Source organism: Prunus avium, chromosome 3, assembly GCF_965620075.1.
Source record: "Prunus avium chromosome 3, drPruAviu1.hap1.1, whole genome shotgun sequence".
Lineage (NCBI taxonomy): Eukaryota > Viridiplantae > Streptophyta > Magnoliopsida > Rosales > Rosaceae > Prunus > Prunus avium.
In genome coordinates this window covers 35,832,570-35,852,226 of record NC_142286.1, presented here as the reverse complement: position 1 = coordinate 35,852,226, position 19,657 = coordinate 35,832,570, and the positions used below count along the sequence as shown (strand labels likewise).

The following is a 19,657-nucleotide window of genomic DNA, read 5'->3' as shown; positions in this document are numbered from 1 at the left end:
TCTTTCCTAGGTGCAGCCGCGAAATATTATTGCGTTTAAAAGGTTTGATCGATTCTGAATGTGTGATCGGATTTTTGATGTGGTTAATTGATTTGAATCCGGTTTAATGATTATTGGGGGTATTCGTATAGTTGTTCAAAGATCATTAATTGTATGGTTATGTATTGTTCGACTTAAAAGCATTGCTGGTCCTGTTTTGAATTATTTGAAGGCCGGAGGCTTATTTTGTATTTGCACGTTGATAACTTGTGCATGCTGCCTGTTGGGTTATAAACTGTGTTTTAAATTTTTGCAGGTTGAAAATTTGGGAAAAGTCAAATTTACAGGGGAGACTCTGCCGAAATTTCGGCAGAAATTCTCGGTTTTTAGTAAGTGGGCTCGACGTGGGTAAGATGTCGGAATTTCCACAGGATTCGTCTCGAGTTCCGAGGAATTTCGGGGCGGGTCCTGTCATGTGATGAGTTTAGATTAATTACGGTAATTTAGGAAGAAGTGATTGTTGTAGAGAGAGCATTTTAATTTTACTAAAATTGTATGTGGGTGTAAAGAATGTGTTAGGTCAAAAAATAGGATTGTTGGGTTCCATTAATTAGGCAGAATTAATAACAATAAAAGGGGCACGAAATAATAGTAGAACTTGAAACGAAAGAAACTAAACCCTGTATCAAAGTTTGGGCATCGCATAAACAAAAATTGAAGTTCAGGCCGAAAGAAGATACAAACAAGCTATAAAAAAATAAAAAATAAAAGAAGATACAAACAAGCTATAAAAAAATATATAAAAAATCCTTAAAACCGGAACATGTACATCATGTATTTCTTTGCACAACAAGTCCATAAAACTTTCTTAAAATTGATAGAAACAAATATCAGCAAAAATGACATAAAAATCCAAATGTGAATAATCCATATTTGAATTGAAATTGAGATATTGATACAAGTTCTTCCCTTATGAATCAGACAGATCGATTCATGTCAGAGGGGTTCACTTCCAAAGGTTTGGGTTTTTTGGCAAATATTCCTGCTCCATAAGTAGAAATGAAGATCTCAACAAGAAGGGGAAATTGCATCCATGCAAAGGAGACGATTGGAGCACTAGAAAGTAAAGTGATTGGAATCACGATCCATGACTTTTCACCCAACATAATAAAAAGGGTAGAAACAAACGCAATCATCATGGTGGCTATGGAGAAAAAGAGGGTGAAAAGGCCTATAATCATTTTCTTTGGCAATGATTCAAGGAAATCAGCTTCGGCATAGCGTGAGGTGAGGACTCCCAAAAATGTCATTACAGAAGTCGTGGAAGAAAAGAGTGATAGGGCATCAGAAACTATGAACACCTTAAACAACTTTTTACCTAAGAACAAGGGCATGCCTGTATTTCCGTTGTTTCCACCTGGAACTGTGAATGCTGCAGTAAACATGATGGTAATGATAAGAGCACCTACAACCGTACAAGAAGTTGCTATCTCTTTCATCGATCGTTCTCCTTCTTTCGCCAACTCTTTGTGGTTCTTAGTAAATAAATCACGTGCTGTCATGCCATCTGTAACATTTACAGCCACGAGAATCTTGGGAGGTACAATTTTTTCAATCTCCTGCATTTCGTTGAAGCAATTACTGATTTTCTAATCCTCAAATATATGCTTTTCAACAAAAAAAAAACAGAAAAGAATATTTTCTGATCCTCGAAATGTTTAGAGAAATTCTGACCTTGAACCATTGTAATTCTCTCTGCATTTGCAACGCGGCACCTTGGATATGATTAAGCTGTGCAATTGGGGATAAACTCGCTGCTGCATGTAGCAACGTATTGTTGAACTGATCTATTCTCACTACCATATTAAGCACTATTCGGGTCAATTCATAGAAAAAGAAATAGACATTTTCTTGACGACATTCAATGGCAAACTGAAGCATGGTCTTCCCATTTTCCCCAGTGAGCCCAATCATTACAGGATTTGATCGAAATATCTCAAAAACAAACTCAACATGCCCTTGTTTAATAGCTTCGAAGATTGCTGCTTGCACGACACTTTCTTGCATTTGTTTAAGACTCATACCCTTTACCACTTCGCACATGGAATGTAGAATTTCAGATGTTCTTTCGTGGGTCCATTTCATCTTATATATGTGATTAATTCCTAGGATGGCATAAATAAAACAATATTAATTACCAAGTCTCAAAAGAATACGACCAAAATAAGATTTAAGAGAATATAATTATACGTACTGAAAATTGAAGGAAAAGATTAACAAAGTGTGGATATTTAACATATGTACCAAAAAGGTTACAGGGATTTGGAACAAGTCCTCGCAATATACCCATACCTATTGCAAATCAAAATATATTTGCATTAGAGAATATTCTAATCACAAATTTTGTGCCATATTATTAAATTTTACACATATATGAGGAGCAGTTAGTGGGCCACGTCAAAACATGTTATCCCACACCCTTATAATTCCCTCTCTCTTCTTCTTATAAAAAGTACTAGTCATACCACATTTATATACTATTTTGTGTACCACATCTATTAGTGGGCCCCATTGTATTAGTGGGCTCCACCCCTATTAGAGAGGTAGTACATAAGGTGGTATGCAAATATAGCATACCTAACATTGCTATGTTCTTATTGATGTGTCTGATAGGTTATGATGATAAATAGGTATTAATCAGTTTAATTTTTTGTTGACAATTCGCTATTTTAAACTACTATAACGTTCAGGGAGGGACACAACTTAGGTATAAGGAGGCATGTACATTGCCTAATCAACTGAACTAATCCACATATATTAAGTGCTTAGTAGGTTTATTTTAATAAATAAACTATGTGATACTTTGATCACAATGTTAAGTTTTAACCTCAATGTTGTTCTTCAAAACAATCAAAACTGGCCTTATTCAACCTAGAAATTAAAATAAAAAAGACCAGTAAAAGTTTTGTAACAAACCAAACCGACCAAAAGTTCAGTATACCTCCAGAATAGCTCTGTGTCCAAAAGTATCGGTTAACAAAAGATTTTGACCTACTGAAAATCTGGTACGGTGATCGGTTGAACTCTCTGCCAATCTGTGTAAAGTCCTACTCTATGGAGCCATTTTAAGGAGAAATTTTTGTCACACACACAATCATGTAATTATGTCACGCAATCACATTCATTTCAATATTTACTAGCAAAAACCATAATGTTACTTTTCGGATATATCATACCTGAGCAAACTTTGAGATCGCTTTCACTAATTGGGTCATCTTCGACGTTTTCAACATTTATGCGAATATCATCTGTTGAACCAGGTTGTACGTGTATACCTATCAAGTTATCAACACAAGAACAAATGACTAATCATACGTTAAATGTTTCCTTTTGATGTAAGAGCTTTCCCCTATATAGTGATTTTTGTGTCGTGAACATGGAAGTTCATGTGCATAGACAACAATAATGAATGAGTGACGGTATAAGAACACATTATTTTTACCATACCTCTTTAATACACAACATTAATAAATAGGGAGATTCACTATTATACCCAACTAGCCTTTGCGCAAGCGCTTCCGCGCCTGTGAGAGGTTTTTTTAAAAAATTAAAAAATTTATTTTAGAATTAAAAAAGATAATGGGTAGTTGTGTTCCATAAAAATAGGATCCATTATCTGATTTATCTTTTAATTTTAATTTTTTAAATATGAAAAGTGTGAATTTACCATATTATCCTCATTTAATTGATAATTTCAATTCTTAATATTTGCATTAACCAATGACATTTTATGGTATTTTGAATGTTTTACCATTCTCTACCTTTTGCTTTATATATATAGATATAGGAGCCCAAATTATTAAAAAAACCTATATGAAATGGACTTTAGAAACATATGCAAAGCCCATTTAAAATATAACAAAAAGGCTTTTAACTTATTTTAAATTACAAAACTGCCATTAATTTCTTAAAACAAATCCAACCCCAAAACCTCATTAAAAAAAAAACCCAAAACACTCAATAGGGCGTCAAAGTAATTTAATAATCAAAATTAAATTCAATAGGGTCAGTTGTCATTTTTTGGGTTTTTTTTTGAGTTTGTTTATAGAAATTAAATGGTGTAGAGTTCATCTATATTATTAGTGCTAAGAATGGGTATATGACTAAATATATCTCTAATAGGTATGTGATGTTAGGAGAACATATTATTTTACTATATTGTGTACTATCTCTGTAATAGAAATAGGATGTACCGATACAAGAAGAGGTTTCATTTTTATTAAGGACGTGCCACACATCGTGGTAGAATAACGTGGTCTTCTTAAGGAGTTAACAGCATTTATAAATAGACGGTTCAATCATTTCTTTATCACCGGAGAGAAATGAAAATTCAAACTTGATAATTACTAGGCTTTGGGTTGTGTTTCCGCTGGGCTTTTTGCTGCAATCACTGGGGTAAGCCCAGCCATCACCAGCTGCAGGCTCTGATCCAAAAGGTGAATATCAGCCACAACGGACTGGTGGCATTCTTGGAGAGTTCGTGGGGTAGGTTCTGTGTCGTCGAAAAGAGTCGGGTGTGGGGGTAAGTGCCCCGGGTAGGTTGGCTCAGGTGGTGGTTTGGCTGCTATAGTGCATGATTTATTGATCAGGGAGGAGATACAGAGATAGAGATCGATTGGGCTTGGTGGGTGCTGGGAGATCAAAACCCAGCGGGGGTGTGTTGCTGGGGTTGGGTGGGAAAATCAATTTGGTGACTAGGGTGGAAAGTGTGGGTGGCTGATATTGGGAAAAGTTCAAAGGAGGTATTGATTTTAATTTTGTGCTTTTACTTTCGTATTTTAATTAGACCAAAAAAATAAATTATTATACGAAGTCCCCAAAAAAAAAAGGGACATAACTTTAAATAAAGAGCAGAAAGAATATAGTACTAACGGTCATAGATCCATTGTTGCCAGAATTTGAGATGCGTTCCACTTAAAAATCCAGAACGTATACTAGCGCACATTTGTAAAGGGGTCAACCCAGAGTAGCCTTTAGCAAGGGCTAAGTTTGGGCAACGCCGAAGTAAATCCAATGCAATATCTACAGTAGGATAGAGGAGGAGGAGTGACAAGAAAAATGAATAAATCTAAATCTTATTTTATGGCAAAAGGTTAAATTGGAAACACATACCGAAATTTTTGGCCCTAAAACTCTCCGAAACAATCTCAGCACCACCGCGGCCGTTGTCTTGCAACAGAGCTTCGAGTGGAGTAACAGAATAGAGGTAGCGAGCCAATTCCCAATGGCCGAGATAATAAGCCGTCAGAAGTGGAATAAAGTTCTCTGGAGGATATGGAAGGCTAAGCAGTTTCTTGTTTTTTTCAGTGATGCACTTAGCCAATTGTGTGATTCCTTTAGTCGCAGCGTGGGCCATAACTGTTAGACCATTAGCATCCCGTATTTCCAAGTCTTCCTCCGTCATCAACTCCACTAACGCTTTCGCCATATTTACATATCCAAGCGAAACTGCCAGGTGAAGAGCTGTCGCACCTGATAATGAACCTCTTTCTCTGATTGCTTCTGGATTTCGACTAAGATACTCCTTCGCTAAATCCCAATCACCCTCTGCCACATTATCAATGAAGGGTTGATGGAGGGCGAACTCATTGAAGTCGCTGGTGTTACTCTCATTTCCTGCCAAGTTTTATTGTTTTACTAAATTACTATTTGTTAAGAATGTCAGCGTCCAACTCACTCAAACAAAATTCTTGTCAGTCAGTGGATAAGTTAAAGATTAGATAAGAGATTACATACCATCATTCGACGTCGGATTGATATTCAAGTCTTCCTGTGGCACCAACGGCACCAACTCCTCTGCATCGCACACATGATAAGAAAATATATCAATTAATTAAGTCAAAATGAGTAATTCTATAGACACAATTGGCATCTAGGTTCCAACTCAAAAGCTTAAGGTGGTATTGGATTTAGTCCATTTCTTTTTCTATATTGGTTCGAGTCCATTGAGTTTTTAATTAAGGTCCAAATGCTTTTATTTCCATTTTGCCCCCTCTAGGTATAAATTGACGAAGGAAATATAACAATAATTTTATACTTGGGTTTTGACCGAAATGGTCCTTGAACTTATGCATGAGTTCTATTTTAGTCATTCAATTAAATTTTTCACTCTATTGGTCCTTCAACTTTTTCTTTAGTGTCAAATTGGTCCCACCAATCAAGTTTTATCAAATTTACCATCAAATTGAGGGGTAAAACCATCAGTTTGGGCACTAATCTCCTAAATCGACCAACCCAACTATGTAACAAACATTTCCCTCCATAAGCCATTACTCTCTCCCCCAAATTGAAACTCTATCCTATAAGAGAAACGTCTTATGGAGGGAAATATTCGTTACAAAGATGGAATGGTTGTTTTAGAGGAGATTAGAGCACAAATTGACAAATTGACCCCTAATTTGACAACAAATTTGATGGAGGACTCAATTTAACACAAAAGAGAGAGTTGGAGGACCAAATGGATTGAAACATTTAGTTAGATTATCAAAATGGAAATCGAGCATAAATTCAGGGACCATTTCAATTTAAAAAAAAAACATTTAATATATTTGCGAGAAATTTATGCCACATATGTCCTACACTCAATGAAAAAATTTGTTAGCAATCATACACATACAAGTAAACACTTAAAAATTCAATTACAAATGCGTAAAGCACCCACAATATGAAAATTCTACCTATTGTGAAGGAAGAAAATGCACTATAGTTTTACTCAGCCTTGTGCACAGTCAAATAATGTTTACTACTGCAGCTGTACCATCATAAAAATAAAAAATGAAAATACAGTAACCTAGATCGAACCATACATATATATACAGATGCCGCGCTTCGTGATATGTCAGAGTCATTTAGGTGTAAAACATGCATGCTTGTTTTGACTACGTACCTTCAGCTGGCTCTAGCTTTTCGGCCAAAGTATCCCAGGCAGCTTTGGCGGTCTTAGTGCCAAAGATTAAAGAGTAATTAGCAGACCCGCAATTATTCTGGATTAGAATTAAAGCCTTGGCATCTTTCTTCCTCCAAGCCTTAAACTCAGCTTCACCATCTTCTGGTTTAGGAGGTTCAGTGGTGGCTTCCACAACGTCCCAAAGATCTTCAGCTAACAAGTAGAGTTTAACCCGGAAACTCCAATCTTCATAGTTATTCTGGTTAAGAACTGGGGGATTAGGAATTGCACTAGTGACAGTTGTAGCTGCCATGTTCAATCTGCCAATTGACCCATGGTGGTATTATGTGAATCGAGAGCGTATATGTTAAAACAAACAAGAAAAAGAAAATTAAACACACACTCACAGATTGAGTTGGGGCAGTCTTCCAAAATAAAAAGGCTGCAGCTAGAAACTAGCTTGTAAATTCCCACTATGGGCACATAGATATAGGCAAACTCACTTCTGATTTATAGATAACAAATCAGCGAAGACCAAAAACAAGCTAACAAATCACCAATTAATAAAGACTTTGGCAAAAGACTTGGCAATTAAAAAAGACTTGGAAAAAGTCTTGGCAATTAAAGATTATTGTTAGCAAGTTGTATTAAAAACGAAGACGTGCGCATCAAAAATAATTTTTTTTTGTGTCAAACAGAAAAGAAATATAAAAATGTTGCTCATGTTGCTCAAATTCAATTGAAATACAAGTGTGAATCATCTTGTTTCAGTTACAGCCAAATTTACAGGTTGTATGTTGGTTCGGCCCGAAAAATAAAAGAAGTATGTAAAGCCAGGCACGATTCACGAACCCAAAAATTTCGGACCGGTCCTGCTCAATGACGAACCCCAAGTATTATCTCAGTAAGGTGTTAAGTTCAACACCTGTTACCTCACGAAAAAGGTATATTAGGTTCAACAACTGTTGCCTCATTAAGAGGTACTAAGCTTAAGAACGTATATAATTCCTATCAATTTAGGAACAAAACATTTATAAAGCATCTATATATTATTATATTATACCCATCAATTGTTTAGTAATGGACTCAGATTCAAGAGTGTGCGGTTTTTATAGTATTTAGAGCAGTAATTTCTTAGGGTTAAATACCTTTTTGGTCACTGGGAATTATTTTTAGCTAAATTAGTCATCGTGTTTCTCAAAGTTTACAATTTATAGACATTTCGTTTTGTTCTTCCCATGATTTCCCCCATTTTTTTTTTTTATAATAACATAATATACCCTAACTTGTTGAGTTAGAGGAAGAAGACTGAAGATGCTTCATAAAAAAAATAAAAATAAAAACTTCATTGAACTGAAGATAACAAAATGTCTATAAGTTGTAAACTTTGGAAACACTACAAAAAAAAAAAAAACCAAACACAAAAACCAAAAAGTGGCAACAGTCACAATTATTTGGTGACATTTGGTGACTAATGCGGGACTAAGGCTTTAGTCACCGAAAAAAGTGGTGACTAATGCGGGACTAAAGGCTTTACTGACCAAAAAAAGTGGTGGCTAAAGCCTTTAGTCAACCTCGTATTAGTCACCAAATGTTACCAAATAATGGTGACTCTTGCCACTTTTTTTTCTATTAAAAACACAGTGATCAATTTGGTTAAATTTTTTACTTAGTGATCAAATTGAATTTTCATGTAGAACCCACTGACCAAAAAGTATTTAACCCTTTTTTAAATGTACTCCAAGCTTTGGAGGGGTAGTATGTGGAGTCTTTATGAAAATATTTTAGGGCCGCCACCTTGATAGATAATGCGTATATGGCCTAGGAAGAAATATTTTATGCGTATAATGCGCATAACCTTGGGTATCAGTTAAAAGAGAGATAATATATACCATCAATTGCAAGGGTCTCTCGTGTTGTTTTGTCGATGTGACATATTAGTATAAAGTGAGGAGAGAGATAAACACAATACCACGAAACTAGAAACACCAAAGCTAATTCTTCTAATTGCAGTTGACTTATTTACGAGGAAAGTGATTCCTTCACCAAAGCTTTTCTCTCCAGTTGCGGTAAGGAAGGGGAGTCTACTATGCCTGCTCTCTAGCAGTGCAAGGATATAGGCAAACTCACTTCTGATTTATAGATAATAAATCAGCGAAGACCAAAAACAAGCTAACAAATCACCAATTAAAAAAGACTTTGGCAAAAGACTTGGCAATTTAAAAAGACTTGGAAAAAGACTTGGCAATTAAAGATTATTGTTGGCAAGTTGTATAAAAAACGAAGATGTGGGCATCAAAAATAATTTTTTTTTAGTGTCAAACAAAAAAGAAATATATAAAAAGGTTGCTCAAATTCAATTGAAATACAAGTGTGAATCATCTTGTTTCAGTTACAGCCAAATTTACAGGCTGTATGTTAGTGTACATCCAAAAGCACCAGATTGAAGCCTTAGTCTTGTGCCACGTGTATTGTTCACGTGTGGAGTTTTGTGAAGCTTAATTGAGTTCATCCACATGGAGTCTCTGAAGGAAGCTATCATGGTATCAGAGGAGTGCCTCTGATTATCATCGGCGATCCTTGCTTCGCTGCTTCATTCTCCGTTATTCGAATCTCTCTGTTCTTCGAGCTTGAGATTTTGCTTTCTTCAAAGGCTTCTGTGTTGACTCATCTCTATTTTCTAGATTTTCGCATCTTGTTCTTCGTTCTCTTAGAATTCTTGCTTGTGGTTGCTTTGTTCCTTTTCTGCAACTCAATTTCAATCTCTGTATTTTACTATGTAAACCGGTGGATTTGCTTCGTAATGCATGCAATTACATTACACTGAAACTTGATGAGACTAATTACGTTCAATGGAGCTATGTAGTGGAAAAAAATTTCAAAGTTCATCGCCTATCTGGATTTCTTGATGGTATTGTTGTGGCTCCTACTGATTCTGATAATGGTGATTCTAAGGAATGAGAAGCTATGGATACAACAATCTTGAACCTCATTGCTGCTAGTCTTTCTGATGATGCTTTCTCTGAGATGATCAATTGTCAATCTGCTACAGAAGCGTGGACCACATTGCACGGATCGATACACTTTGATCTCTGAACGAGGGAGAGAGAGAATCAGAGTTAGAACCACTGTGTGGTTAGCCAGATTGGTGTGTTTAATTATGAGTGTTTGTGTAAATCATGTCCAAAGACTCCAAACACTGCTGGATTCGCGTTCAATAATAGAATATCGAATTTTTAAAAAAAAAAAATACAGAGCGCTTGTGTAACTAACTCGAAAATAGAAATTGAAGTTGGATTGGATTGGATTGTACTGTAGGATCCAATAAGCACATCACATACATTGTCTTTTCTTTACAAGCTTCTTGAAAAAAGTAACAACACCGAACATAAACATAAGATAACATAGGAATCTAAGGCCAAGGTTCGACATTCCTGTTAAAGATCCCTGCTCGATAAGTAGAAATAAATATCTCAACAAGGAAGGGAAATTGCATCCAGATGAATGAGGAAATTGGAATACTGGAAAGCAAAATGACTGGTATGACAATGGATGGTTTTCCATCAAGCATAATGAAAAGGGCAGAAGAAAAGGCAATCATCATGCTGACGATAGATATAAAAAGGGTAAAAAGGCCTAATATCATTTTTCTGGGCAATGATTTGAGGAAATCATCTTCAGCATAACGTGATGTGAGAATTCCCAGAAATGTCATTACTGAAGTTGTGGAAGAAAATAGGGAGATAGCGTCTGAAACTATAAAATTTTTTAACACCTTCTCATTCAAGAATATAGGAAGACCGGTATCTCCATTATTTCCTCCAGGAACTGTGAATGCTGCAGCAAACATCATGGTCACAATGAGAGCACCCACAACGGTACAAGAAGTTGCTGTTTCTTTCATTGACTTTTCGCCCTCTTTCACCAATTCCTTGTGCTTCTTGGTAAATAGGGCCCTTGGTGTCATACGATCTGTCAGATTTTTAGTTTCACGATGTACAGGATCTACAATACTCTCCAACTCCTGCAGTTCATCCCGCAAAAACTTAGAATTCTTACAAATCATTGAACATTTGCGCTTTGAGATTCTGGTAACAAAACTCATCTAAGCTACATGGGATGCTAGTGACAGTAATTAAATAAAACAGCTTATGATTGATTTCTTCTTCAATTTCGGGTTTTCCCATTTTGCCAATACAAAGGCACAAAAAAGAGAGGGTATTAATGTTTAAAGTTTTAAAATAGTATGAAAAGGTTATAAGGCACTAAGCACTTCTTGGACCCATCATACAATATTACAGAAAATAAGTGAAATAGTACTCAACTAATATATGAACACAATGTTTTGTATAAAAACATTAAAATGATTTTGATTATATTAAAAGGACTAAACACTTTCCTATTTGAACAACTTTTTGCAAGTATAATGCTTGAATGGAAACTAAACAAATAGACGATTTGGATTATGAGATAGCATTGTATCGGAGTGTCAAAGAGTGATTAGCATTGTACTAACGGATTTAACTAGTTATTGTTTGAGGACTCCTATATAAATTTATTGTTACTAGCCACTCGAGATGCGGTCTCACACAATATGAATTTTTTTTAATGAGTGAAGAAACTAATGATGTGGGTGTGTAATTTTGTTTTTGTTTCTTAACATGTTTTTTGTTTTACTATATATTCTACCCTTAGGCGCCCTTAGGTATTCTATCCCTATAGTCATAACCTAAACTTGCTACCTTCCTAATTATAGTCAAGTAAAAGAGTAATAGAATACCAATATTATAATACTACAAACAAATTTCAAAGAAGAAACCAAAACTTGCATACCCACTAAAGTAATAAAGAGTCTTAGAAACCTTATCGCCAAAAATAACCTTAAAGCAGAAAATGTGAGTTTTTATCATATAGGGTAAAGTAATTTAGATATGTAGGTACGTATATACATATACAGAAAATTTCTAACCTTGAACCATTGTAGTTCTCTCTGCATCTGTAAAGCTGCACCTCGAATATGATTAATCTGTGTTTGCTGAGAAAAATTTCCCACCAAATGCAGCATATTATTTCCACAATTATCTGTTTCACCTAGTATTCTTTGTTGGCCATGTTTATCAAACTTATATATGAGGCTGAAATTTTTTTCTTGACGGTGCTCAATGGCAAGTTGAAACACGGTGCTTTCTAGGTGTTCAATTTTGATGTCGTGGACGAGGCTTGGATTTGCTCTACATATATGAGTAATGACCTCAACATGCCCTTGTTCTATTGCAATGGCGATTGCTACTTGCGCGCTTGTATTTTGCAGTCGCTTAAGCTTTATAGTTTTCATTGCGCATTGTAGAAATTCATCGACGCGGACATGGCTCTCTTTCATTTGATATATCCGATTGATTCCTAAGTTTGACATGAAACAATACAAAATTAACACAGTTACTTTTGGAGGAACTGACAATCAGGACTAAAATTGGGAAAGGAAAAAAAAAACAAGGACGTGAATGTAGTATGCATACCCAAAAGTTCAAAGAGATTTGCGACCACTAGCTTCCGGAATAATAAGCCCGTAACTGCATTGCAAATCCAAACATGTTGGCAAAATCTCTTCAGAAAATATGGTGGTTAGATATATGCTATTATATATTTGAAAATAAGAAGCCAAAAGAATAACGACATCTTATGGCTGATAATATATAATGCTTCTTTTCGTGATGTTTCTCTAGAAGTCTTTAGAAATTTCTGTTTGAAAATCTGATACAGGAGAATATAGGGTTTTGTAGGAACTAACTGCGGATAAAGAATTAATATAAGTAAATATCTACTACATGCGTGAAACAGGAGTTGATGCATACTATGTATGGAAGAAAGATGTGAATTATTCTAGAAGCACCATATGGAATAAGTAAGCATTAACAATAACCAAATGGCACTCCTGACAACGTACGTGTGCAAATGAGGCAAATGAGATGCCTTTGATTAGCTTGATCGCTTTCTAGTTTTTGAGCATTAGTACGAGCATCGTTAAAGGCATCGATAGTAGGTTCTTTTTCGGTATCGATTGTAGGAGTAAGTGGTACGTGCATACCTATTAAGATAAGAACACGATGCAATAAAATCGACACTCTTATGAAGATCTGAAGTAGAACAAATTTGGATAGTTTGGGAACAATAATCATGTCAGAGTCAGTATATGTCCTTTGATCTATTAGAGTTTGTTTTTCTTTCGTTTAGTGTATTATTGCAATGATCCCACAATCACAGTAGTCTAAAGAAATTTGTTTGGGTTACTTAAGAAAAAAACACACATATAGATATGCCAGCAAAACACGAGTGGAGAAGAAAAAAATATAGACCTTCCCGTAAAAGAAATGGAAGAGACTTGATAAGAGAGTAAATCTTATTAGGCAACTTAAGAAAGAATTTGAGCTTTCTTATTACTAACCGTCATAAATCCATCGTTCCCAGAATTTGAGCTTGCTTGCACTTAAGAAAAAAGAAGGCATACCAGCCAAAAGCGAAAAAGGGCTTACTTTACATTTGTTTTCAGTAAAAGCCGCCTTCGGATGGCGCTGGACTAAATCCAACAGAATATCTGTATAGCGGAGTGAAAAAAACAATATAATTATGCGGAAAAAGATTTGTAAAAAATAATAAATTGTATGGGAACATATTTAAGTCACCGCTAGTAATTAATTATTTAATAATTGCTTTGGTTTTGGGTAAAGAGGAGAGCTAAAGTGCAGGTTATTTATACCTACCAAATCGGCTTTTCACCATGCAGAGCTAAAGATTTGTTAAAACGAATGCTTAGTAATTTCTTGTTCTTTTCAACCATGCACTTAACTATTTCATGGGAATCTCCTCGATGTAATACAGCTAAATGTAGAGCTGTTCGACCAATAGAGTCTAGTATTTCTAAGTCTTTCTCGCTCATTAGCTGCACCAACTCTTTTGCAATTTCAAACCTCCCGTATGAGATTACGAAGTGAAGAGCTGTCCCATTGTCGAATTGTTCAAAGGTCGCATTTAGTTTCTCAGGATGTTGCCTAACATACTCCATGGCAGCATCCCAATCATTGTCTAACAAAGTTTGGAAGAAAGGCGTGTACAAGTCATTGGCATCGCCTTCAGGTCCTACGAAAGTTTATGATTTAATATTACAGATCATTTTGATTTGGTATGATTTGTAAAAAAAAGAAGGCCAAACAGTGTTTCTTTTAACTAATATTGACTAGAAGTCTCTATGAGAATCAAGACACAATACCTTCAACTCGAACTTCGATTGTAGAGTCTTCCTCTACACCAGCATCACCACTGAATCACTGATTAGTGTGTGGTTGGTGTGAAGTTCAGATTCCTCATCTGAAAAGTGGAATGCTTGATGTTAACATTTACGAAATTTTTGTGATTTCTGATACACAAAAGTCTTCATTTATTTTTTTATTTTTGTACAAACGATATTGGAGGAGGGGAATTGAACATAAAATCTCGGATCCATAGATAAATTCTATTAATTACCACTTGAGCTACCATCCCCCTTCCTTTTAGAAAGAAACTTAACATGTCTTTTTATCTATCAATATATCCCTAATCCAGTTTGGTTCATCAAATCACGGTACTAACTGATCCTACAGGCTTGCAGTAATTTGAGCTTCCTTTTTTTATTCCTTATAATACTGAAAATATGTACGTACGGTACGTACCTGTGGTTTTTGATGCTTCAGCTGGCTTCAACTTCGTTGCCAAAGTATTCCAGGCAACGCTGGCCACGTAGATGCCCCGAATTAAAGAATACGTATCATCCCCGCAAGAACTCTGAATTACATGTAAAGCCTTGGCATTAAGTTTGCTCCAAACCTTAAATTCAGCGTCTCGTCTTGGAGGTTGATTGGTGTCATTGACAAAGTCCCAAAGATCTTCAGCCAACAAGTAGATTTGCATCCGGAAGCTCCAATCTTCGTAGTTATCATGGTTAAGAAGTTTCAGATTAGCAATTACACTAGGGGCAGCTGTAGATTCCATGTTCGATCTGTCAATTTATCCCATGTGAGTTTTATGTCAATATGAAACAAGCAAGGAAACAAAAATGAAACAAATGAAGCGTAACTATGCTCTCACAGGTTGGATTGGGGCAATCTTCAAAATTAAGCTGCTGCTAGAGCTAGTTTGTTTATAATAACAAATTATCAGCAATTAAAAAAGACCTGGCAAAAGACCAAGAAGATGCTCATTAGATCGTGGTCCCACTTAGTTTGGCACTATACTTAAAAGAACTAGTCACTCATGAAATTCTCTGCAAGCCTTTATGAAGCCCGACCCAATAATTTACCGATGTGGGACTCAATATGCTAGCACATAGGGGTGGGCATCAATCCGGCCGATCCGGTTACACCGGCCGAACCGATTATATTGGTTTGGTTTGGTTTGGGTTTGACCAAAGAAAAAGTCAACAGTTTCAAAAACCGATCCGAACCGGTTTGGTTTGGTTCGGCTGCGGTTTGAGCATTTTGTAAACTGTCCTAAACCGAACCGGACTGATTAAAAATAAATTTATTATTTGTTAAATATATTTTACATGTGGCAAGGCTTGAGTGGTTCTTTGTAATTGTTATCATGCACCATACCGCACATGATTGGATTCCAAAAGCCTGAAAAATTCATCCAAAACTAAAACTCACGGATCTAGTCTTTCTCAACCTCTCTCACATTTCTCTCAGCCTCTCCTTCATTTCCTAACCCTAGCCGCACACAACACTCACTCACTACTCTCATCTCATCACATCATTCATCTCCATCTTCATCACCTTTGGCAGACAAGGTCATCACCTTTGGCCTCTTCGTCTCTCCAGTGTAACCTCTCTCTCTCTCTCTCTCTCTCTCTCTCTCACACACTCACTCAATAACTCTCATTCTGTAGATTTGATGGTTTTCTTGTTCAAGTTTCTGATTTGGGTTCATATCTCTCATGGCTTTTGATGATTTAGATACATATGGGTCTTCATTTTGTCTTTTTTTCTGGTGAAATTAGTGGGTTCTGCTATGGTGATGTGTGGGTGCAATGGGGTGGGGTGGGGTGGGATTTGCAGAAAGTTAAAAAAGAAGATGGGGTATTTGAAGAGATTTGGCTTGCTTTTGACTTTTGCTTTCCCTTTTTTTTTCGTGACTTCCCTTTTGTTGGCTTGGCTGTGCGAAGGAGTTCTCTTCTTCAAGTTTGGTTGGCTGTGTTTTTTTCTCTTGGCTTTACTCCTTTTTTTTTTCCTTTTTTTTCTTTTCGCTGGAGACTTCTTTTGTTGGTTTGTCAATTCAAGGGAAAATTATCTTCCTTTTGAATCTTGTATAAACCTGAAACCAAAAGAACTTTAAGAAAAATAGAAACAATAATAATAAAATAGGGGAAATATGGTTTAAGTTTGTTTTTTTTTTCAATTGTGTGTTTATTATATAATAACTTGTGTGTTTATTATGTTGAAACTAAATCTGTGATTGTGTTTCTTATGTAGAGATGAAGAAATCAAATGCTATGGGGCCTTTACATATTTCTTGTGATTGAGAATGGAAATGAAGACATGCTGCTTATTGTTTTTTCGTTTTTTGGTGTTTGAAAATTCTAGTTTGATTTGTATTAATTAGTTGGATATTGAAGTTTATTTCTATTTGTATGCAAATGTGGGATTGTATGTTGAACTTTGTTTTACTGGAAATTTGGTTAACTTTCCATGTTTGATGTATTGGAGATTCGGATTATTTCATGAAAATGTTGATGTTTGTAGCTGTATCAGTTTCTATTTTAGGATGTTTATTAATAGGTTCTTTGTTATTGTAAGACGTTTTCTTTTATGCCTAAACCGGCCGAACCAAACTGCACCAAACCGGATATGAATGGTTTGGTTTGGTTTGGTTTTCATTTTGATTTTAGCTCAAACCGAACCACACCGGACCGTGAAAGTTTAATTGGTTCAGCTGTGGTTTGAGAGTGAAACCGGACCAAACCGGACCGTGCCCACGCCTACTAGCACACCTTGGAATTGTTACTTGGAGATTCTTTGAAATCTATCATTGTAAAGTCAGTATAAAAAAGGGGATGGCGTCCTTTATAAAATTCTAATTGATGTGGATAGTTTATCAACTGCCCCGTATTGTATTGGGATTAGCTCAAGATATACCACACCTTTAACGTGATATGATTATCATATATATCCTAATCTTAACCTATTAGGATTAGCTCAAGATATATGGAATTAATGGACTGAGTGATGATATATTAATATTCTAAATTCAAATCTATCTGTAAAAAATATTTTAAACACATAGACAACAAATGTACAATTTTGTTTAGTCTTTTAATTTCAACTAGTTGTGATTAAAAAAATTGGGATAAATCAAAAAAAGTTGTGAAAAAAAAAAAACAAAAGTCATTCATTATGCCAGGTCCTTCCATGCATTATTCTTGGAGTAGTGCATCAATTTTATTTTTTTTAAATAAGGTGCATCAATTATTCTTTGAGTAGTGCTATCTTCCATCCATGATCTGACATAAAAATGAACGATGCAATGAAACGTCAGTTTTACAAGTAGCTTAGATTAATAATTCGAGTAATGCTAGATGTACGACAATTTAATATCACATGAGTAGTCTAGATGAGAAGACCATCAATCTACAAAATAAAATAGTTGGAACAGAGCAGATGAGAACCAGCTCCTCCAGCCTCCACAATGGAACGTGCCAGAGTTTTCCAAGTTGATCAAACCTTGAGGAATTAAATATAGTACAATAAGTTGATAACCAGCCCCACAAATTGTGATGTAGGACGAAATATGGTCACTTATGGCACTAGGAAAAGAAGGAAGGCGTATCGTTGGGATTTTCTAATTGATTGAAGAAGAATTGGAGTGAAGAAGAATTGGAGCGAAGAAGTGAAAAGGGATATAGCAGGAATTTGCAGATTTGTCGTCCGAGCTCCGATTAGGACGCAAAATACTATTTCGGAAAGGGAACGACGCCACGAGTCAAACTCACAGCTTAGCTGTGATGTATGATGGATTTTGGCATTCTGAGGTTGTTTGGCCTTCCAAAACCGCATTCAAAGTTTCGTAGTTAATTTTCGAAATAAATTCTGTTTTTCAGTTTTAATGTAATAACTCCCTTAGCAGCTCAAGGGTTGAGAGATGTGTATTTAGACAGACTTGGTGAACGTTTTTGATCATCTCATATTTTAGTAAAATTATCCCAAGAGAATTCCTCTTAATTTCTGGTGGAATCCAGATTTCCTGTTACTCAAGGTTTTCGTTTGAAACCTTTATTGCTTGTGCTGCGTCAAGTGGTATCAGAGCGGGTCTCTCCTGTCTCGGTATTATTGGCTTATCTTATCAGAGCAGGTTTTGCCTGACTCGAGGTGCTTCCAATGGCTCGTCCAGACGAAGAAGATAGAACCCGTGGAGACAGGGAACCAATCACTCTTAGAGAATTTGATGTTGCAGTTGTTCCATACTTCATGGGGAGCGACTGCATCGAAGGATTTCTTCAATGGGTTGTAGACATAGAGGAAATATTTGATTCAATAGCGATCCCAGAGGAGAAGATGGTGAAAATTGTTGCATCCAGTTTAGAAGACGATGTTGCTTTTTGGTGGGATCAGTTGCGAAAATCTAGGTAGCAACAAGGTAAAAATCCTATCAGTTCTTAGCGTTGGATGAAGAGACTTCTTGTGAAAAAAAGGTTAGGAAGCAACAAGGTAAAAATCCTACCACTTGACGCAGCACAAGCAATAAAGGTTTCAAACGAAAACCTTGAGTAACAGGAAATCTGGATTCCACCAGAAATTAAGAGGAATTCTCTTGGGATAATTTTACTAAAATATGAGATGATCAAAAACGTTCACCAAGTCTGTCTAAATACACATCTCTCAACCCTTGAGCTGCTAAGGGAGTTATTACATTAAAATTGAAAAACAGAATTTATTTCGAAAATTAACTACGAAACTTTGAATGCGGTTTTGGAAGGCCAAACGACCTCAGAATGCCAAAATCCATCATACATCAAAGCTGTGAGTTTGACACTCGTGGGGTCGTTCCCTTTCCGAAATGGTATTTTGCGTCCTAATCTGAGCTCGGACGACAAATCTGCAAATTCCTGCTATATCCCTTTTCACTTCTTTGCTCCAATTCTTCTTCACTCCAATTCTTCTTCAATCAATTAGAAAATCCCAACGATACGCCTTCCTTCTTTTCCTAGTGCCATAAGTGACCATATTTCGTCCTACATCAGACTCCTTCACTTGTAAAGAACTCGACCTCGAGTTCTCATTAAAATGAACTTGAGTAGGCATAGAACTTGATGTGTAGATAAACTCTTCAATTTGTAGAATTAGGACTTGCTCATATTTGGATGGAATAATCATATAATTAATTCCATAAACAAGATTAGAATATGCTAGTTGAGAATCAAACTCCTTGTATGAATTATTTTCTTCTCCAAATACAGATTCATCCATGCCTTTAATTTCAGAGGAATCCAATTGTTGTTCTTCATCTTTTGAAATATAAGTTTCAACAACAACAGGAGTTTCAATAGGCTCAATATCTTTTTTTTCTTGAATCTCTTCCTTCATCTTATGGATGATTGGATCTTCAATTAATATAGCATCCATCACAGTTTCTTCCTTTTCGAGAACTTCCTCCATCTTTTCTAGACCCACCATGATATTGGGGTGAACAATCTTGTAACCATTCCTT

At 35.9% G+C, this 19,657-nt stretch overlaps 2 protein-coding genes and 1 long non-coding RNA gene across 4 annotated transcripts; 1 reads left to right on the top strand and 2 right to left on the bottom strand.

The window, feature by feature from the left end:
• Positions 1-838: 838 nt before the first annotated feature.
• On the bottom strand, positions 839-7,403 carry LOC110746540 (uncharacterized). 2 transcript variants are annotated; one of them, XM_088250040.1, is made up of 9 exons: positions 7,333-7,403; positions 6,926-7,245; positions 5,776-5,835; positions 5,152-5,655; positions 4,912-5,061; positions 3,216-3,314; positions 2,284-2,331; positions 1,714-2,144; positions 839-1,598 (listed from the first exon to the last, which is right to left on the bottom strand). In XM_088250040.1, exons 2-9 carry the CDS (start codon positions 7,236-7,238, stop codon positions 957-959), a joined length of 2,247 nt encoding a protein of 748 aa, XP_088106166.1. In that variant the 5' UTR covers positions 7,239-7,245; positions 7,333-7,403; the 3' UTR covers positions 839-956. The 2 variants fall into 2 exon arrangements, with proteins under 2 accessions (XP_088106166.1, XP_088106167.1); XM_088250041.1 differs by lacking the exon at positions 2,284-2,331.
• A 2,834-nt stretch (positions 7,404-10,237) lies between these two features.
• Positions 10,238-15,032, bottom strand: LOC148296057 (uncharacterized). Its single transcript, XM_088250685.1, has 8 exons — positions 14,629-15,032; positions 14,226-14,287; positions 14,148-14,166; positions 13,700-14,059; positions 13,456-13,517; positions 12,442-12,529; positions 11,895-12,325; positions 10,238-10,949 (listed from the first exon to the last, which is right to left on the bottom strand). The coding sequence occupies exons 1-8, from the start codon at positions 14,945-14,947 to the stop codon at positions 10,338-10,340; spliced, it is 1,953 nt and encodes a 650-aa protein (XP_088106811.1). The 5' UTR covers positions 14,948-15,032; the 3' UTR covers positions 10,238-10,337.
• A 262-nt stretch (positions 15,033-15,294) lies between these two features.
• LOC110744777 (uncharacterized) lies at positions 15,295-16,680 on the top strand. The gene is made up of 2 exons (XR_015834385.1): positions 15,295-15,775; positions 16,426-16,680. It is a non-coding gene; the product is annotated as an uncharacterized LOC110744777 (long non-coding RNA).
• The last annotated feature ends 2,977 nt before the right edge of the window (positions 16,681-19,657 follow it).

Excerpts from the sequence above, each read along its gene's own strand:
- LOC110746540 (XM_088250040.1), bottom strand. The coding sequence starts at position 7,238 with ATGGCAGCTACAACTGTCACTAGTGCAATTCCTAATCCCCCAGTTCTT. Across the intron at positions 5,656-5,775 it reads CAATCCGACGTCGAATGATG|GAAATGAGAGTAACACCAGC; the intron begins GTATGTAATCTC and ends AAAACTTGGCAG. Across the intron at positions 2,332-3,215 it reads CGATCTCAAAGTTTGCTCAG|GTATGGGTATATTGCGAGGA; the intron begins GTATGATATATC and ends GATTTGCAATAG.
- LOC148296057 (XM_088250685.1), bottom strand. The coding sequence starts at position 14,947 with ATGGAATCTACAGCTGCCCCTAGTGTAATTGCTAATCTGAAACTTCTT. Across the intron at positions 13,518-13,699 it reads CAAATCTTTAGCTCTGCATG|ATATTCTGTTGGATTTAGTC; the intron begins GTGAAAAGCCGA and ends TCCGCTATACAG. Across the intron at positions 12,530-13,455 it reads TTACTGAAAACAAATGTAAA|AGATTTTGCCAACATGTTTG; the intron begins GTAAGCCCTTTT and ends TATTTTCTGAAG.